Below are 21,666 nucleotides of genomic sequence, written 5' to 3' on the forward strand. Positions count from 1 at the left end.
ACTGAGCTACCCACACGAACCCCTGTGGGCATTCCCTGCAGTGAATAACAGTGGGCATGTCCCTACGTGCCACAGCCTGAACCTTAACAATGCTTGTTATTGTTATCAATATGGTTAACACTAATCAACTAAACTATGGCAGAAAGTCTGTTTGGAGGAAGCAAAGTCATACCTGCAAGTGAACTGTGATGATTCAGCAACAACCTATTTTTGTCTGACTACAACAGTATGCAAAAATAGGACGCGGTAGCTCCAGCCTCACTGGAAAAACGCCATGATTGAAACTGTCCTCCCACACTAAAATGACCAACTAGTTTGTTCACGAAAACAGGTGTTATTTAATTGTGTCTATTGCAGTGCAACTAAGGGAGGGTCCAGGGTCACCTGATCCGGCCCTAACTATATGCTGTATCAAAAAGGAACACTTTAAGCCTTTAATGTTAAAAGTAGAGAGGGTGTCTGTCTCCCAAATCCAAACTGGGAGCTGGTTCTACAGAAGGGGTTATGTGGTATAGTTAAGATGCTTCTAGAAGCCATGTTAAATAATTCTATTTAAACCAGTGACCTTTGCACAAACTCTAAGATTTTAGGTAAAATAAATCACACAAACATAAAATGGGCAGAACATTTAAATGTTAAGCTTCCTTTGTTTTCCAAAACTGTTAAATCCATGAATCTTTTTCACTCTTTACAAAAATCTTGATAAGGGAAAAAGGCTGATGTGCCACCTAATGACATTTAAATTGATAAATGCCACGGCTGAGGAGATTCTTAGTGTCATGTCACATTACACATTATTTTGTTCCTGTTCTGAAAGAATCATTAGAAATTGTCACTGTTCATGGCTAAGATTGTTAAGCCCGTTGTCTTTTCTCATAAGGTCAGCAGTTCAACATCCAATCCTGATTTAACCAGCAATTCAGTTTCTTTGACTCTCCAACTTCTCCAACCCTAATCCGATAATCGAGTGGATTTCAGGTCTAAATTTATCCAAACAATTAGTGAAAACATACGTGAACAGCAAGGGCTGTGAGATGAAACTCAAACCTAATCAAAAGTTGGGTGTTGTTTTGTTCCACCTCTATTTCAACAGCCTTTTAAGGTAAACTGTGTACACTCTATTAAATGGAAACACTCCACTCAATGGTAGGAACAAAAACTAATAAGACTGTTTACTTGGAGGACTTGTTGCCTTGGTCAGATTGCCAGCAATCTTGCAGTGGGGCAGATGAGTAAGACTAAGAGGTTTTAAATAGACAAAAAGCAATCATTCAAAGTATACAGCTATTCTAGCAACCCATTTTATCGTCTGTAAATAGTCTGAATCAAACATGGATGTCTGAACCAGGTTTAATGGGACTGAATAGAACTGCACTCACTAACAGCTATAAACAGGATAGTGGCATAGAGTAAAAGCCAAAAGCCAGTCAGATTCATCCTCTGAGAACCCTGATAAAGTATAAGATATAAGGAGAGTCAGTCAATTACACACATGCCCATTATTACCATTTCTTTCAAAGTGCTGTAGAAGCACCATCACAAACAGACATAATAGCTTCAGAAACACACACGGATTAGTTGGATTAATTTTCACTTTGAAATGGATCGTTCAACTACAAAGACAGATGGAATGTGACAGCTGCACAAGCCTAGCATTTTTTCTCTCTCACAGTTTTAAAAGATGCTTCATTCAGCGATATCATGGCTCAATAAAGGCAAAATAAGCCCCCTTTTCTCGATTTTTCAAATTTATTAAAGGCATCCAGTCGAATGGACACAACTGAGAAATGAAAAAGGAATCAAAGATAATTCTCTGATTGTCCACTGAATAAATTACAAAAGAGCTAAAAGAACAACTGATCCCTTTATAAACCAGTCTGAGAAAAATAGCATAAATTCACTGAAACCTCCTACACTCTCATACTGTATTTTCTTATATAATAGTTACAGATGGCTGAATAGTCTCACCAATATGGTTGGAGTAATAAATGTCTCTTTTATATATGTATTCATAATCAGTTAGCAGTGATTATGATAGACACAGTGCAATACAATGCTGTGGTCCACTTGTTTGGGGCTATTATCTCAGTGCTGCATAAGACATTAAACCACAACTTGATATAAGCAATAAAAACAGCATGTCTACATATTTTGCCAAAGGCATCAAAGTGCTATTTTGTAGTCAATAGCACATGCTACACAGCTGGTGAGGGTGAGTGTGAGTGGAGTGGCTCATGGTGTAATGATTTTGCCAATTTTCTATGTAAGACGCCAAAAAAGTGATCAAACCCCTAACCTTCTGTTATCAGCACTGAGTCCAATTAGCTGAGCGACACTGTGTCATGCTGATAAATTCACAGTGCCACTGCCGTCTGTTAGAGAATGCATTTTGTTACACTGTTTACTCCTTATCTTAATTTGTTTAATTCTCTGAGCATACAGGGCAATCAGCAAATTTTGAAAAGCTGCTTTTCCCCGTCTACTCAGGAGTTTGGGGCATCGCTGTAAGGGTGTCTGTGTTGGTCAGGTGTTGACTTTGATCTAACAGAAATATCTCAAAATGTATTAAATGGTTTGACGAGAATGAACTGAAGTCATCTACTGTCAATCAAGTAGCTCTACCATCACTTCAAATACCTGGATAGCAATGCCATTTTCAATTTCTATAAGCAGCGAATTTACTTTCCTGTGTCACAAAGTTTAGGGACTCAAACACAGAAGAAAAGGTTAGTTAATGCACACAAATCCAAATATGAAAACCTAGAAGGAGCTGCAAAGGAAAGCAAAACAGAAAACTAGGAGCACCGGAGATGCACATAGGCAAGCAAAAAGGATGGACTGAAAAGAACACGAGGAGAGCAGCTGGACGAAACTGAACACAGAACTAAACAGGCAATGCTAATGCGAGTGAGGGAGACAACGGAGGGAAAACAGACAAAGAAAGAAAGACAAGGAAAAGAACATACCCGAAAGGAAAAGCAATAAAAAGAAGCAGTAACAACAAAGGCAAAGTGAAGCACAACAGATCCAGTGATTCACAAGAAATAACCTCCCTTCCAAGGAAAAGGTTGTAACCTCAAGCTGTTATCAACAAGTTGGCCAACGCAGATGCTGCGTGTGAAATATAAAAATAGAATAATATGTGTACTGGCAGTATCATCTTTAGAGACATCGGCATCTTAGAAATCATGGGTGAAAAAAAAAGAGTTGTCTACCACCCTCAAAGTTTTAAAAAGACGTATTTTAATCAAAATCATAATCATTTCATAATCCTTACCACACAGTGAGTGGAAATGATTCAAGCTGAAACCTGATCTGTGATGAGATTCAAATCCCAGCATCCTGTTCAAAAGCCAGCTGTGTTTGTACAAACGCAGTCTCACGTAATACAGACTCTGTCGTTCCTTTTAACTGGAAATGCGCCTATATGGCATTTTAGGCATGTTTAAATGTATTTTCTCCAATGGAAGGAAGGAAAGGCCAGTATGCTTACTTTGGAAAACCTGTTAACCTTCCACCTGCTTACCTCAACTGCAAAGGCGCACATTTGTCACTGAGAGCACTTAGCTCAAAGCACTACAGTGCTTAATTACAACCTCACTGAGCTGTTAGCCAGACTTCAGAAAATAATACTGCAGTACAACAGGGAAAGTTTCAATTAGTTCAGTCTAGGTACAGTATACTATAAAGGATAATGCAGGAGACTTTAAACAAAAGAAGGAAGCTCTCGTGATTTTATTAGAACAAAGCCTCAACCACCTGTCAATCAGTGCCAGACAGGCCATTATAAAGCCAGTTGTCTGCTCTTGTCCAGCCGCTGGCACTGAACGCAGTCAGGCGTTTCATCTGGACAGCACTCACCCTCAAGGTTAGACAGCTCTTCGGCAAAGCTCTTCCTCATTCATTCATTCTTTCCCTCTTGCCACTCCCCTTTTCCTACATAGCATCTCTCTCGTGTGAAGATTTAATACCCGTTCTCTATCTCTCTCCTCCTCCCCGCATCGACGTCGTCCTGTATTCCTCTCTTCCTCTCTCAGCCTGATGAAGTCAGAGTGTTGCTCGGATATAAACAGCCACTGCAGGCCATCCATAGTGATCTCATTACACAGGACTGCAGGGGAAACTGTCGTACCCAATTTAACAACTATCCTTCCTTAACCTCCCCCTCCCCCTTCTTAGATACATCAGGGTCAAGTAAGCAATTAAGGGGCCAATTGTCTAAACAGGATGCCAGTTGAATGGAAGATATAAAAATCATACAGCAAGCCCGGACAGCATTAACCTATATTATATGAATAATTAATAAGCTGACTGGAAAGAGACGTGAAATGTGTTATTGTGTGACAGCACATTATCAGACAATGCTTTTAATTACCTGAACACAGTGAATAGCAACATGAAGAATCATTAGGTGGAAAATGGGAAACAAGCAAAGAACAGTGTAAATGGATATCACATTAGCTCCGGTGCTACTGTGTGACGGGCTGCATGTGAACTTGTTGTTTTCCCCACAGGGATATAACCACAAAATGACAACAGCCATAAATAAGGGTGCGACTTTAAAACTCTGGGTTATTATTAATAGATGCTGCACAAACAAATTCTATGTATAGATGTTGTAAAGCCAAAAGCCACTCCAACATTACATTATTACTTCAGTGTGCATCTCTAAAGTGCTTATAAAGAGGACAGGAATAAGCTTTGCCTTTTTCGTTCTTTCCATCAGTGCTTCAATAGAAATAACTGGCTTTAGAAACATTAAGTTAAACTGAGTGAATCTCAGCATGCCAAGATGTGTTTGGACTGTGATGATGGTGAAACAGTTCCATAAAAAAAAAGCTGATTGGATGCAGCTTACAATCATCTGCGCCTTGAAAAAAGCATGTTTATATCTTTTGAGAAAAACTAGCAGATACAGAAGGGCAATCAGCAATTTTGTTACCATAGAGCTGAGAATGTCAACTGCGAGCAATCAAGACGGGTTCATTTCACCCAAAAAGTCTGCAGTCAGCCTCTGTTCCCAGGTACATACGGCATGCTTCTTTGAGACAATCATCCATACAGATGGTTCCAGGCTTTTCCAAATGGCTTTGACCTCTGTGAAAACCAGCGTGAGTGCTAACTTACCGGATATTGTGCGATTTGCGTTTGATCTCATTCCAGCAGAGGTTCATTTCTCCTGTTTGATTCGGGCCACCCCCTCTCAGTCTCCTACACTCAGTGCCCTCCTCCTGCCCCTCACCGTCCACTGTGGACTGGCATGGCACACAGTGGCATCCCGGCCACGAAGGCCGCCCCGCAGCTAAAAACACACACACAGCAGGACACACACAGGTGAGTATTACAGTTTGGACAAATTTGAATTGATTGCTAATAGATGGTGTTCTGCTCTTATATTTAAAACCATTGAGGTAAAAAAAAAAAACCCCAAAAAAACTAAACCCTAAACTTTTGTTGTGACATAACACTAGTTGAGAAAGAAACAAAAGATAAAAGATTCGGTGCTACAGTGATGGCTTTCCAATGCGTTAAATTCTTTCTTCACAATATTAAACTGATATGTTTTGGAGTCTGACAAGCCTGGATCTGTTTCACAAACATGAAAGCCATATATACAGACACAGCAACCTATAAAAACATGTTTTTAAAGCTATAAACCCAATTCCCAACCATTTTTTGACGGTCTTAAAAAATAAAATCTATCGGAATAAAATCACAGAGTTTTGTCACTTCTAAGACAAGACACATTAATTCTTAAGATGAAAGTGAATAATGAATCCAAGACAAAAAATGTCGACTGTTGAGAGCAGATTTGTCAAACTATCTGCCAAGCAGCAATTGCATGCTATTCAATCACGACCACATAAAGTCTAGAACTTATAGGGCGCATCATCGTTAAAAGCAGTAAGGACTATGTACCCATTAATAAACAATATCCCAAAATGCGAAGCACGACACACACAAAAGCATGGTCAACAAATCGGGGCCATATGCAATAACCCTGTCCGGTCTGTGAGACAGAAAACCTGATTCATGAGACACCAGCAGTTTTATCCCATTATTCCAATCCATTAAACTCAGGAAACAAACGTAGACAAAAAGCCTCTTTTTCACAGACTTTTAGAGTGAGGGGGTATTCAAGGCTAGATATGAAGAGGTGCAATCCTCTTGATGGAGCTAGGGGGAAAAATATCAAGGAGTTAGTCCACACACACAAGCACACACGGCCTATCATACGGACAAATACACACACACACAGAGTAATAAGTGGCATTCGGAGCAGGACAAGCTTTTCCAGGTTCGCAGGTCATGATAAATCTCACGTTCGGTCACTGGGCTGTCTGAGGCTTCCTGTCTCTTGTGTTCTTTTCACAACCTTTACCTTTGCAGCAGCTGGGCATCTGAGCTTACACCCTCAGCCTTTATAACACACACAGAAATACACGCTCACACACCATGACCGGCAGCGTCCCCTGTGTTGGTCAGAAGGCTCTTATCAGATTGTTTTGAAACTGTTTGATCATATCTCTCCCACAGAAGAACCCAACCTTTAACACTCACTGGAGCAGTCAGCCATCCATCTAAAGCAGCAAAGGGACAAAATACTGCACTCAGTACTCACACAAATATGCACCTATCAAAATAAGTCTTAAACCACTAAAGGTTCAGTGGTCGACTCAAGCAGATTAAGCTATCACCATGTCTACTTTTGAAACTAGCTGGGACTGTAAAGACTGTAAAAACAACACATAAAAGACTTCAGACGACACAGGTGATTCTTGGTCTGCATGCTGGCCTGCCAGGTCCAATCTTTGGTCTTGTATTCATTTATTTATATTGAGCTTTAGTTCTTGTGTTTGACATATTAAAAAAAAAAGATCATTTATTGTTATTTTTAATAACTGAATCATTTGTTTTTTTGTTTTTACTGTTGGCTTGTTTCATTTTCCCTTTTGGGGGGATTTTGTCAAAGTTTGTAAGACAAGACATTTGAAACTGATAATGGAGTTGGTAATTCCATTATTTTCTGATATTTTATGGATGATTCATGAAATTTCAAAGGTTATTCATCTCACTTTATAGGAAAAAAGTCAATGCATGCTTTTATTCTAAATATAAGTGTACAAAGTAGAGACAAAGTAATCAAGAAATTAAGCTCAGAACCTCCCGTGATGTTGATGATAAAAATTGGTCTATTCGAAAGCTTGGAAAGAAGGATTGCTGTGTCAATACAAAGTTTTTCTGGGTGATCACCTTTATCCTGTGATGAGACATCTCTATCCTGATGGGAATGGTCTCTTTGAGCATCCCCAGGTCTCAAGTGGTCTCTGAATGGTCTGATGAGTGTGAAAATGGTGTGAATCATATGCTAAGGCCTTCACAGTCACCAACTCTCAACACAGCAGAACACCTGTGACAAATGCTCTCTTACACTACCATCAAAACATCAAATTAGGGAATTTATTTTGAAAGAATGGTGTTTCATCCCTCTACTACATTACAGAGACTCAGAGAATCAATAAATCTGTCCCATGTCATATATTCACTGCACGATGACCCTTTTCTAAAGATTATTCTGCAGAGATGCAAGTGAGAACACAAAAGTCCAATCCAGTCGTCTCTAACATTAACCTGCCAGCTCCAGAGTACGAGGTCGATGTAATGTTTGATTGCATCGGTGTCAGAAAAACCAAGGTTATAGTCTTGGTGAATTCCCAGCTTGTGAGTGGCTGTCTCCTGTCTCCTGCCTCCTGCACACTTTAGCCAGGCTACTCCCTCGCCCAAACCTTTCTATGTGAGAAAGGATAACCTCAGACAGTGTTGTGAAATTATTCTCCTGCTCTTTTGTGTGAAAGCAGGTTATGTTTAAACAGCTTATATTAAATAGTTGTCCTCATTCAAGGACAACTGTTTAAGATTTATAATCATTATTAATATTCAAAAGAATTAAGATATTTAAAAAGAAAAAAACTATTTGTTAGTCCTTATCGTTGCTTCCTTTCGAGTGTCTACCCATTCCTCTCTGCTGCAGCGGCTGCAGTCTAAGCAGAGATACCCAGACCTCTTTCTCCCCGGCCACTTCTGGGGGGACACTGGGGTGTTCCCAAACTAGCCCATAGAAGTAATCTCTCCTTTAGTACTGGGTCTGCTCTGGGGCCTCCTTCTAGGTAGACATACACAAAACACCTCACCAGGAGGCGCCCAGAAGGCCTAGCTAAATGCCTAATCTACCTCAGCTAGGCTCGAGGGAAAACACCTGGTGACTGGAGCTTGGCACATGGGGCCCGGCCAGGCGCAATTTGAAAGAGAAACATGGGGCTCCATGTGCCCTTAGGACCAGTGCCTTGTGGTTTAGGTGGCGGTCAGCGGTGGAGTTGCATCCCGGGTTGCAGAGCATTTCTCTTTCAAGCTTAATTGAGCCCAGTATGAACCAGGAAGGAACTTTTGCTGCACTTTCAACATTTCAGTGAATGACTCCCCGGTGAGACGGAAGAATAGACTTGCTTTCAGCCCACTCATCTCCTTTCTTTATCCTTACACTCCTCTGCCTGCATATTTATTCTCCTTTCTATCCTCTGCAGATATACTCTTCTCTCTACCTTTCCAGTCTGTTCGGCAGGCCATCCAACTTCAGATTGGCTGTAGGTTTTTTTTCCTATTTCATATGAATCATAATAACCATCTCATCCTCACTACCGTCTCCTGTTATCTCTCCACTTCCTTCCCTTCCTTTTCTTTCCTCAGACAGCTCCCGTTAGTGTAGGTGAAACTTGTGTGAATCAGCACTACCCGGCACATCTCTCCCACTCCCTCCTGGCTCAGTGTCTCTTTCCCTTTGCTGGTAATCAGGGGTCACGTGTGACTTTGCATATAGTGTTTGCACTGAAAAGACCCCACTAGGATCTCCAGCGCACCTTTTAAAAATAAGAACACATAATAAAGCCTTTCTATTCTACAGACAGATTTGATTCACTTCACTTCACCATTTGTGAATAAAAATGAATGCAAATGAGTAAACAGAAGACACACGTTGCAGAAGAGAAACATGGTTGTTTGTTTGCCTTGGAAAGCTGAATTGTCAAAATGTGAAATGGAGTTGAACAATGACGGCCATCAACCACGCCACTGCAGACATCAAGGGAATACCCCAAGGGTGAAAGATAGCTCTGAGAGAGGTTTGGTTCAGGAGTGAGGCACAAACTGAGTGACAGACGGGGACCTCAGTTCTCTCTTCTGCAGCCTTTTCTCATGCAGCTGCCAGGATCATATAAAGACACAAGGTCATGCATCATTGCACCTGGAATATTCTATTTACAAAATGTATTACATATTATTTTTAAGCAAGTTTATCGTTTTTTTTCTGCAGCAAATTAAATTATAAATGACAACAAAAGATAAGTGATGTCTACATAAGTCATTTAATGCAAATATCTATGTTATTTCAGTCTCATAGGCACACATTTGCATTAGGCAGGCATGTATCAGCCCACAGTGCAAGACATTAGGTGGTTCTGTCTCTCGCTTTAAACTTCAAAAACATGAGTCAAGCTTTAAACATGCATTATTTATGGCCTTGATTGGATGTGGCGTTGCTCAGTCAAGCATATGTACTGCATGTTTTCCTAAGATGCTGAAAAACCAGCTGAGATTTCACTGACATGCCACAAAGTGACACAAACAATATTCGTCTTGCTGCTATGGCTACAACACTCATCTCTCTCTTTTTTCGTTTCATGACCGTTTCCAACAGCAATCACATCTCAACACTTTAAAAACTGCCCCAATTATGTTAACAGTACAGACAGCATATCTGCCTTTTGTTCTTTTCTCTGACCACTCAAGCCGAGCCAACCTGTAATAACATTTTCCAGACAATATGTGAATGCAAAATCAAAGGAGCTGAAGATGATAAACGATAGCACACAAAGCTTTGCTGGATTTCACAAAGCAAAGGAGAAAAGACAGTTCAACTGTGCAGATAAAGCTTGAGAGGATCAAAGCCACTGTGCTGCTACACCAAGTCTACATGTTGATATTAATCTGAAGGAATCAAGACTTAGTTCAGATATGCCAGAGAAGCAATAAGATAACAAGGATTTACTTTCATTACTGGAGCTTTGCCAATTAATACAGTTCTTTAACAATGTGCAGCGCCTACCTGAATAATATGACTTCCTGCGTGGTTCTAAATGAAGGCTCAGATTCACGTTGTTAAACCCACCACCACGGGTAACCGAGCATTGACATTATTTACCCAGTCTGTTGGTTGGCATGGCAGAGAGTGCAGAGATAAGTTTGGGATGCAGATGAAAGAAAGATCCAGGAAGAGAACTGGAGGTAGGAAAACAAGGAGAGAGGCACAGGCATGGGGAGAGATGTGTGAACTAATAAGCAGAAACTTTGGTCCTGGTCAAAGACGTCTCTGTCCTTGCACATTCCTTCTTACACCTACATAGCCCCCACTGCTCACCACCAACAGGAAGAAAAGGCCATCTGCCTGATGTCCTTCGACCCACACACACTCTGATCACTGCACAAAAACATGCACTAGTAGTTAGGGGAACAGTTTGTAGTCAGAGAAAAATTTAAATAAAATTCCAACAGCCGAGACTTGCATTTCTTAGTTTGTAATAAAGATCAAGGGTCAAAGGAACTAAAACAGGAACTTTTGTGGCACAACGAAAAGGAAAAATACAAGAAGAAATATTAGCACATACAGAGAATGAAGATGAAGAGCAAGTAAAGGTAAATATTTCATAAAACTTTTTCATAAATTTTTAATTCTGAAGCTTTTGATGTTGCTTTTCTTTGTTTGGATCCTTAGCCAAGGTAGTGCCGTGGCTTCGGAGCAAGCAACATCTCAACAACTAGGCTGAGAGTCGTGAAATGTTTGCTCGCCAGCATAATAACTTTTTTTTTCAAGTTTCAATTAAGCATTAATGTTGGTTTGCTGTTAATAGTTTATGTTTTGCATAATAGGCCTAGACAAATATTGCATAGATTGCCATATAGTGTGGTCATGTTTCTCTCAAAATGAATTTTGTTCACACTGATGACCTGACTTTTCATTTAGCACATCATCAAGTCACTCTCGTACCATTAACATGGTTTATGACGTAACATCAGCCAAACTAACAACAGCCTAATTTTACTATCAGCCTCTGCTGTAATTTAAATTTACTGCATATGAGAAAATGTTAGACATTAAACATAAATATGTCACAATCTAAAAATCAGCATTTTAGCATGCAAGCAATTAGCTCAAAGCACCAGTAAGTTTGAGTGCAGCCTCGCAGAGCTACTAGCAGAGCTGTAGACCAGGACTGTCAAAGGTATGGAAATGGGTCGGCCAAATGGTCAAAGCTTTGTATTGTGTGTAAGGTGGTAAATCCGAGAAGCTACAGTATGCAAATGCGCTTCATTGATTCACAGCAGTAGCATTTCTTTGATATTAGAATGACTAAATCCATAAAACTGATGCACGTTGAAACTGGACTTATTTTCCAGGCTGTTTTGTAAAAGGCTGAACACACTAAAACAAGTCTGACACCCCTGCAATAGAATATAAGTCTTGCTGAACATTACTGTCACCAGTTTACTTCATTAATTTAACATGGAAGTCTCAAGGTATTTTATCTCTTGTAATAAAGAAATCTGTCTGAAATATTGGTGTAGTACAGTCAAACCTGCAGTGCTGAATATTTGTTACCTCTTTCTAGGTGTGACAGTTCATGCACGAGCACTACTGACACATCAGGATTAAGAGCTGTTACTTTATAAGGTAGCTGGATTCTTGTGAGATTTCAATCACAGTGCATGCCTATAGGTTTTAAGCTACATGCTTGTGATAAAATCACAGTTCCTCTGGATGAATCAGTGTTATCTGCAAAGAGCAAATTTTGCTGCAGCCATGAGCATGTGTTGAGTGGGGCATTATTTTCTGTACATAAATGTTTTTTGTCTCTAAATTTTCCTTAAAGGGACCACAAGAATCATCTATTGACATGCTAACTAACTAAAATCATCACCTCTTTTTTTCCTCGGGGAAAAGCAAGATGAGTTTTAATCTGTGTTTGTCCTCACCATCTATTACTTCGTGTTCAGACTGCAAGCCTTCCTCTAAGAACTGAGTTTCTTTTTATCTTGAGTATCAGAAACATTTCTTGGATACCTCCACTATACTCTTATTTGCTGTAGCATACCCTGTTTCCCGTGCTCAGCTTTTCATCTATCGCAAAGCAGAGACCTGACTTCTGTACTATAGAAGACACAACAAAGGCAGTGTATATTTGAGGATTTATGCAGCATAAAACGCTTTTTTGTCTTCCATATAAAGTCAGCTGGGTACTTTATCGCTCCAGCTGCTTTGGATTTTCTAGCTGGGATGTCAGCTGTGTTGCTAAAGTTGATAACCATTGCCTTGGTCTTGAAGTTGTGCAAAATTTGTTTCCTTTTCCGATTGCTTCTGCTTAAGCATTTATAAAAGCTTGAAGAGGTCCAATATTTCAGGAAAAAAGCAGTGAGGATAGAAGGTATAAAACATCTGAAAACCAACCAGTCTGCAATTTAAATCTCTCCAGACTCATGCAGTGAGACTAAGGTCTAACCAGAGCACCATTAAGGTTTTGTTCTTAGAAATGAGAAATTATTCATATTAAAATATACCTCAGCTGTGACAGATGGATTGTACTGAAGTGGAACTAGTTTTGTACTGTAGTTGTGAACATATCCTTCTGTCAGCAGGCTAAAGCCAACAACGATTTCCAACGCTTTCACACCCACAATTACGACACTTAACAGAAGTGATAAAGCCATTATGCACTATCCAAAAGACCTGGCAAAAGCTGATACAGACACCCAGAACTCTGTGGCTGTGGCTTCACTAAATGTGCCGAGCACTGATTTAACTTCAACAAATAAATGCCAAGCCAACAATAACTCAGAGTATCAGTGTCCGGGAGTCTTGCTGCTAAATAGCATGCAAATACGAGTGGATGCAAGACTACATGTGCATTTCTGTGAGTGTGTGCGCAGATGCATGTTGATGTGTGTCTTGACTTGTTTCAGTTGCAGGCTCTTGGCTTTGTGCCTGATGGGGGTTAGTGGAGGTTGGACCACTGCCTCCCTGCTGCTCTGCCCCGCTGTCCCACAGCCCCTCAACAGCTACCAGTTAGAAGAAAGCGGAGGACACACACACACACACACAAACACACAAACCTTCCAGCTCTCAGTCCCTCTCTGCTGGTGAAGCAGGAGGGGCGAGTTGAGCTTCTCCTCACAGCTGCTCGTCACACACTGCTGGAGACACTGGAGGAGCTCCAGTGACACAGCAAACACACAATCACAAATTCACTATTGCATTTTGTCTACATCCACACACACAGAGAAGACTTCCAACTACATTAACTATACCCTTCATGATCACAGGCCTGAGTAAAATTACCACCTTTCCCCATGATACATCATCACACTCTTTCCAGGCTTGACTCTTTTTTGTCTGCAGACATGTGGCACAGTGATTTGTGATTGGAAGCAAACCAGAAGAACAGCAGGAGCAAAAAAGACTTTCACTTGCCCTCCTCCTGCCGCCTTCCTGCTTTGGCCCATCATGACTACACATTGTCATGCTAGCAGTGTTTTGCCCTCTAACCAGATATTTCATTACCCTTCGTACTTTATTATCTTTTCAATGACAAAGTAATTTCCCCCTGGAGCAAACATGCCATCAACACACTTAATTATATTTACATGGTGCCATTGCTTTCTTTGTCCTTTCAAGATGGATTTGAAGCAAGAGTTTGGCAGTGAAAAATACTAGGGGCTAGGGACATTAACATCATTATTACTGAAGGCGGAAGAGGGAAAGTATCATTCGAGCACTTTACAAGATGCTTATTTTGTCGACTGTAACATCAGGTGATGATGGTTTTCATTTATTTGTATGTGGTGACTGAAGTGCTCCTAGAGTGCCAAATGAATATCTGAAATATCACTCTGATATTGGATTTTTAGTGGATGGCAGTCTAAGAGGTGATCTAGGTGTTGCTAGCATAAGATTCAAAACGAGCACCTGTTTTCCAAGAAAACAACATTTCTCCATTTCAAAGTTTGAAATTAAAATTGAATAAGTTTCTTTTGTTCTATTGTCAGTAAAATACAAGGTATAAAAATATAAAAATCAAGCACAAGCTAGGGAAGCATAGTGGTGCAGTGGTTTGTCCTGTTTCCTCACAGCAAGAGGGTCCTAAGTTTGAATCCAACAGCCAGCCGGGGTCTTTCTCTGTGGAGTTTGCATGTTTTCCCCATGGGTGGCTGCATACTCCTGCTACTCTTCAGGGTGTAACCTGCCTTTCATCCTGTGACGGCTGAGATAGACTCCAAAACTCCCTCAATTGGATAAATGGAAGAAAATAGATTGATGGATGGATCTAAGCGCTATTTATTATTGCTTTTTGTTTTGGCACCACACAAATGCAAAACAGTAAGGTTTATTTGAAGTGCTGCAGGCTCATCAACACAGAAGCCATATTAGGAAAACTAGTGTGGACAAATTCCCACCAATTAGTATTTGGTGTGATTTGTGTTTCTGGCCCTGTTGTCTAAAAAGACATTAACCTTATGTTCTGTTTTAGATGTTCATATGCAGTCTTTCTGGTAAGTCCACAGTTAAGGCTTGAATTTAAAAAGTGTTTATACATTTACCACGATGGTCTCTATGAGCTAGAATTAGAAACTTCACTTGAATGACCTCTGAAAACACATACAGTGTATATATAAACTTGCCTTTATGTCATGTTGTATATTATACTCTTTTGTTGTCTGTTTATCATTGTCCAGCTGTCTTGTTTGTTGTTTCTATTATAGATATTTTTATTGTAGCTGTTTCTCTTCTTATGTTGGAAATTATTATGTTTACTGCCAACTTGTGTTTTGCTTTCTCCACTTTATCTTAATTTATTCCTATTTATTCTTTTTCTCTCTTATTGCTTTTCTCTTTCAGTTTACCTTCTGAGCATGTAAGATTTATTATAAGTTATAACAAAGTAATTTTTTATTGTTACTATTATTGTATTTTCCAGTTCAGTCTGTTTGTTGTTAGGTGCTCATAAGTACCGTGTGTTTATCAAAGCTTTCTGCTGAAAATAGTTGAATTTGTCTAGAAACTACACTGTGAGCCATTAAACAAAAGAATGCACTGAGAGGCATTATACATCTGCAGAATCCACTGATGATGAGTCTCTGTAGGTTCAACAATGGGCAAAGGCGTTCACATTACAAGCAGACAATACTCTTAGAAGTCTGCATGTAAGGAGCCTAGAACTTTTGACTTTTCATCAAAGCAGATCTCTTACTGATGATTTAACAAAGAGAGTTTCATGCCCATCTAATGATTAGAAAGACTACCAGCAAAAAACAAAAACAAGCAAACAAACAAACAAAAAGACTTCCTTCAAAACCCCCGTGACTCTATTTTATCTTCTTTTAAGATGTTACCGCACATTTCAGAATTTGATTTGTTTTGGAAACTTACTAAAATAATTGACATATCATTATGCTTTTGAGTCCTCTTTTGAGAACGAGACATCTCAATAGCAAACAAAACTTATTGGAAGTGATTGAGTTATTTTCGCTGTGTGCCCAGAGTGGCCTCAACTTCAAACAGCTACACCAGCAAGAAATAGATCAGAAGCAAATGTCCACTTTACTCAGCTCTTTTCCTGATTCCACTGACAGCATTCTTAATGAGCACACTGTGAAGGCCTTTGTTTTTTTATACAATCATTGTTGCTTCTCCTGCTCTTTTTCCAAGAAAATTGTATTTAAAGCTGTGTAACCTTTAATGAAACCTGAAAAACCATATGCAATTTCACATACGGTTCATTTCACTCCAATCTGTGCGCACATTTCATGCAAATATCCAACTTGAGATTCATCTGTTCAATTATGTTTATGATCGAGTGTAATAACGTTAAGATTTAAGTCTCGGGTCTATTGTAAAGATGGGGGTGACAGCTGAGATATGTCATCCTCTATCAAACAAAGACTTTAGCTCCTTTTTCAGAAAATGACAAGCAGTTATAAATCAAAGTTAGCAATTAAAAACAGAGGGCCACAGGGTTTGAAATCATAGGTGAAGGATTTAGAAAGTGGACTTGACTTCATTTTATGGATGTTAGAGCTCATTACTTAAGCAAAACCATAAATGGTGATTAACTTAAGAGGTTTGAATATTTTATCCTCGTAAATTACTTCAAGCGCACCTTTGGCAAACTAAAGTGATTACACTGTTACAGTGGCTAAAAGAGCAGAAGAACAGCTTTTAGACCAAGCAGACAGATGTAAAAACAAAAGCCAGTTTAAATACAAAGCATTAGGATTTAATTAAGCTTTAGACCTGTCACACAATCCTAGAGAGGAGTCAGCAATCATCTAGCAACCACTGATCTCAAGGGAAAAATGTGTATTCCCCAACCGGTTGCAAGTGTGGTGAAATTAATTACTAAAACACCATTCACACAGGGCTAAAGACGATTCAGTGGTTTTTAACCATTACTTGCAATTGCGCTGGTCTGTAGAAGATTGATTCAGTCACCAGCAGTAAGCATGACGGTCATGAGAGCATTCAAAAACTCACCGAGCAGCAATGAAACTATGAAAAGCGCAACCCAATCAGACACAGAGAATATTTGCCTTCAAAGTAAAAGTTGGGCCATTATAGCTGCAGCCAACACATTTCAAAAGGCAAAGATTTTACTTTGAAGGCAAACTTCCCAGTTCAATACAGTACAGAGAGAAAATGGCAAGTGCTTGCAGACAAGTCTGTGTTCTCCATGCAAACTAAGGGACAATTTTTCAGGGATGCTGGTGCAGCCAGTGGATATCCAGGCTTAGATCTCCATGTTTGTTCACAAGTCATTGTTCACAAATAATTACTTTAAAACAAGACAAAAGACTACATTAGGGTGGCAGTTATGATTATTTTGCTCTCCACCTGTACTTTTTATGTTAAAGCAAACAACTGTGCTCAAACATGATTGGCCATGTGGACTATAAAAAACAGAAACTGCATATGCATCCGTACTACTACATCTACTTTATGGAGATTAATACTGTATGACAAGATGCATTGCAGGGAAACAAAGCAGTAAAGTTGAGTGTCCCTAAAGAGATTTAGAACATGTCAGACAGTATTTTAGAAAAATCCTATAGTCAGCCAATTTATAATAATGTCAAAAAGCATTTAGCCAAGACATTAAATCATTCCATCACATTTTGTCCCCAGCTGTAAGTTAGGAGTTTTGTGCCCAAAAAAAAGTCAATAAATTAAGGCAGCGTTAGAAATACCCATTCTTTAACAAGTGCATCTGCTGTGTTTAGACTTAATCAAAGGAAATTACCACAACGCAGTTCTTGTACTGCCTTACAATTACTGTGTAAGCAAAGTTGATTAAAAGTCAACCCCGTCATTGCTTCCCACCATGCAGTGATGTGTGGAGAGGCAACGCCTGGTTCAGAAAGGAGGTAATTTAGCAAACCCCAAATGAAATCCCCGCTAATTAAGATGAGTTTCTTCCACTGTGAGAGAAAATAATCTATTGCAAGAAAATCCATAGAAACAGAGGAAGCTGAAACATAAAGCAAAATGCTCGCATGTCAAAGTTTTCTGTTTTAAAAACATATATCACTGCTCCTTTACTGCTAATATAAAATACTGTACATACTGTTTATACAGAATATACGTCTTATCTCAGCTGCTACCTGGTAATACATTTCTATTATGTCCTCCATCCATTTATTCTCTTTTCTTCTCGCACAGCAGCAAACAACAGCTTAAAAATAAAGCAAAATAAATGTCAAGGTTTCTGGATTTAACTGGAATTTTCTTAAACTAAGGTATCTAGTTTTACATAATTAGAATAACGCAAAAAGCAGAAACATTCCAAACAAAATTACTATCAAAATACAAATTTTAATTGTGTTTTCACAAGGTGGGTACCGCTGACCTTGACTAATCTGATTTTGCATTATTTTGGTCCCAAGTGATGCATTTGCACTCCTCATTTTACCAATAACGACTTTGTATTCGGTTTAATACAAGCTGGGCTCTTGTTCAAATATGTCACTTAACAAAGAAGTATTTCCTTTTATCTATTCTGACATGTTTCTCATTACACCCAGTAAGTGGATCGAGCTGAGAGGGTCTGAATATTGTATTTCTTTTTTCTGTATTAGTGCCAAGACACTTAGGCCAACAGTTGTTTTATTCTGTTTGACTCATTCCCCGTGCTCCTCATCTTCTCCTCTGTTTGTTCAACAAAATCATTTCAAATGACGCGCATTCATGCAAAGATCCAAAAAGCCAAATTCACGATAGTCTAAGTTCAGAATCAAAGTTTTAAAATATGCATATACAGAAATAGAAATTCACTGTCACATTCAGTTTGAGACCTTTCCAGAGGTTCTTCAGTTGTTCTTTTATTATCATTATTTTGCATCACCATCAGCTCTTGACTCTATGGCCATTTTGGCATAAGTAAAATGCAGGGCAGTTCTTAGTAGGATTGTTCCAGAAAGCAGTGAAGAATCCAAGAATCCGCTTATTCTGATTTTGTTTTTTGTTTTGCTTTATATTTATATTTATTTGCAAATCAAATGTAAGCTGACCTTCGAAAGCAAGCAAAAAGTCAAGTGCAGATCTTCTCCTGACTAATATTTCAGTCTCAGTCAAAAGAAAAGAAAAAATCCCCACAGCACGAGTCCTCGCTGACAATAGATTGCCCTTTCATGAGTCCAGATGAGTGGTGGCCAATTAATTTTCCCAAAAGAGAAATGTGAGAAACTGGGACTGCTGAGGAGGGCCACACAAATAACCTGATAAAGAGAGAAAATTCATATTGCACCAAACTGAGTTTGTTTATTGATGTGGTCCTCCACAACAGTCCCAGTTTCTTGTGTGGGCCTGTGGGGAAAATTAATTACCCACCCCGGCTATAAAGGGTTGTGTTTCAAATCAAATCAAATCAAATCACTTTTTTATTGTCACATCACATGTGCAGGCACACTGGCACAGCACATGCGAGTGAAATTCTTGTGTGCGAGCCCCACAAGCAACAGAGATGTGCAAACACAACAACACAAACGAGCAAAATACAAGAATGGCCAACCTGAAACTAATAAATATATGTACAATATATAATAGTGTATGCATTTCTGGATGTGTATACTAAATATTTTCCTACGTGTGTGTGTGTGTGTGTGTGTGTGTGTGTGTGTGTGTGTGTGTGTGTGTGTGTGTGTGTGTGTGTGTGTGTATACACATTTTTACAAATTAAATAGTAAAAAAATAAAATAAAATAATAATAATAATAATAATAATAAAATATATAAAATATACAGAGTTGAATATGTGCAAAACAAGTGGCATTTATATACAGTGTGGAGTGCATAATGTTTCTCATGGTCTGAGAGCTGTTCAGGTGCCTTTTGGCAAACTCCCGACCAGTCGGCATGTGCCTTTTAGTGAAGAATGACTCCTGTCTAGCCAGTCTATTATAAAAGCCTGATTAATGGAGAGCTGCACTAGTGGTTCTTCTTCTGTAAGGCTCCTTCATGACCAGAATTAAATTCTGAATCTCATTAATCCCGCTGGTACTTGGTAACCTGTTTGACTGAGTCTTCTGGCCTGATTTACTTTGATACACTCCTCCAATCCAGCACATCAAAGACAGTTTTTAAAATTAAGCAGAGGTACAATGTCAGTGTCATAACAAGGATTTAAATACTTAAAGTACGTAAATGGAATATTTCAATCTTCTTTTTTATATAGTCACAAAACCGTGTTGCTGTGACATTGTGGAGGATTGTGTGCAGACTACTGATTATTAGGAGGCATATACCTTTTACAGGCATGTGTTTTGTATTGTATTACAACATTAAAGAAAAAACCCAAAGATTAAGATGATCCCTTATAAACAAGAATTTTGTGGCAGTGTAAAAGAAGAACTTCATTTTTAATGGGAAGAGAAACCCACTAGAACCAGGCTCATAGAGGTTTAAACAATGTACCAGATCAGTGTGATGCTAAAGAGGATTTTTTAATTGACCATGTACAAAATATGGGAATAATTAGACAAAAGTTAAGAAAAAACTTAAGCATGTAAGAAGAAGGAAGGATTCTTCTTCCTTCAGTTGGACATTTTTCTCTCTTGTTTTAGCTTTAAGGACAATCTGATAATAAGTCATTCTATCCTGAAAGTAACACATTTATGAACTACATTTTCAGCATTGCTCTGTGACAGGGTTTTTCTCAATTTAGCAAAAGCGTAGCTGAAAGCAGTCCTATACATTTATGCAAGTTGAAGGGATGGATGGTGTTTGGTACTGTTGCCTCACAGCAATAGAGTCCTGGGTTCAATAACCGGACGACCGAGGCGTGGATTGTTTCTTTTTTCTGTTACTCCAGTGATTTGAAACTGTATGCAGGTGTGAATGTGAACGTTAATTTATCACAGTCATCTGATAAATATAACTGAGTATCGTGTACATAGTAGTGGGAATGTATGCAGTTTTTCCTAATAATATTGCATAAGGGAAGTATGTAAAAAACGACAGTGTCAGAGTTCTAGGTTTTTGAACCGGTGCTTTGTCTTGTGGAGTTCTGGTTATTTTAGGTTGTTTAGTTTCCTATAATGGTTCTCTTTCTATCTTGTCCTCACCGTCTTGTCTCCATGTATCTTCTTGTGTCGTGCGCTCCCTCTCTCTCCGTGTCCCCTGCTCTCCCTCTCTCCTGTATCTCTCACTCTGTCTTAGTCATGTCCCCGTGTTTTGTCTCCCTTACCGGTTTCCATGTTCCTCTCTTTGTGTTTCATCCTTGTCTCCCCAGTCTGTCGTGTGTTCCCATGTTTGCTTATTTCCATATTAGTGTCAAGTTCGCATGTTTGTGCTACTTTCTGTTTATTTTGATAATCCTTTCTCTCTCACATTACATTCAGGTTTGTTCCCTTACTTCTTTATGTCTTATTTGTTCCCGCTGTGTTTCCCAGTGGTCTCCACCCCTCTATTCCTCCCCTTGTATATATGTGATCCCAGCTTTCCCTTGTCCCTCATCTGAGTCTCTGCTCATCAACTCTTGTGTTTCCCAGTTTTTTCAGTTTAGGTTATTTGTTGCATTTTAGTTTATTTCGTATCTTTATGTTCAGATTAAATAAACGGCTCGCTTTGTGTTAACTATTTCCTGTTCTCCTGTGTCGTCTGAATTGGAGCCTCTTTTCACCTCCCACGATCTGCAGCCATAGATCTTGACAGTAGACTCTGACCAGAATGGAATACAGAGAATACACAGACTTTGTTTTTGTGAATTTTGAAGAGTTTCAGAACCAGCTGCTAATTTTAATGGGCAGTGGCTGATCCCTTTTCATGAGGGGGAGAAGGAGAAATTAAGGCAAAAGATCTGCAGTTTGGTATGCAAACTTATTGCAACCTGGCAAAAAGACTTCTCAGCTTTGAACCTCCATCCCCGCACAGGGAGCACTACACTGACGGCCGTCTCAGCCTGTCGAGGCTGCCACAGATATTCCACTTGTTGCCAAGCTAACTCGAGATGAAGTTGAATTTTGTGTTTCTAAGTCTTCCCAGTTTAACCCTGAGCCTTGTGTTTTCTAGACT

General features: G+C 39.3%; 1 protein-coding gene across 3 annotated transcripts in view; it reads right to left on the minus strand.

Moving 5' to 3' along the window:
- Positions 1–21,666, minus strand: part of drp2 (dystrophin related protein 2) — a 129,477-nt gene that overhangs the window by 81,424 nt on the left and 26,387 nt on the right. For 2 of the 3 annotated variants that reach the window (XM_080901122.1, XM_080901123.1), the window contains exons 1-2: positions 10,160–10,365; positions 5,128–5,302 (exon numbers count right to left, since the gene is read on the minus strand). In XM_080901122.1, the coding sequence (XP_080757248.1) occupies positions 5,128–5,174 (47 nt within the window). In that variant the 5' untranslated portion in view covers positions 5,175–5,302; positions 10,160–10,365. Of the gene's footprint in view, positions 1–5,127; positions 5,303–10,159; positions 10,366–21,666 lie in introns of those variants that run through there. The other variant, XM_080901124.1, reaches the window with a different exon arrangement.

This window comes from Rhamphochromis sp. 'chilingali', assembly GCF_963969265.1.
Source record: "Rhamphochromis sp. 'chilingali' genome assembly, chromosome: 13".
NCBI lineage: Eukaryota > Metazoa > Chordata > Actinopteri > Cichliformes > Cichlidae > Rhamphochromis > Rhamphochromis sp. 'chilingali'.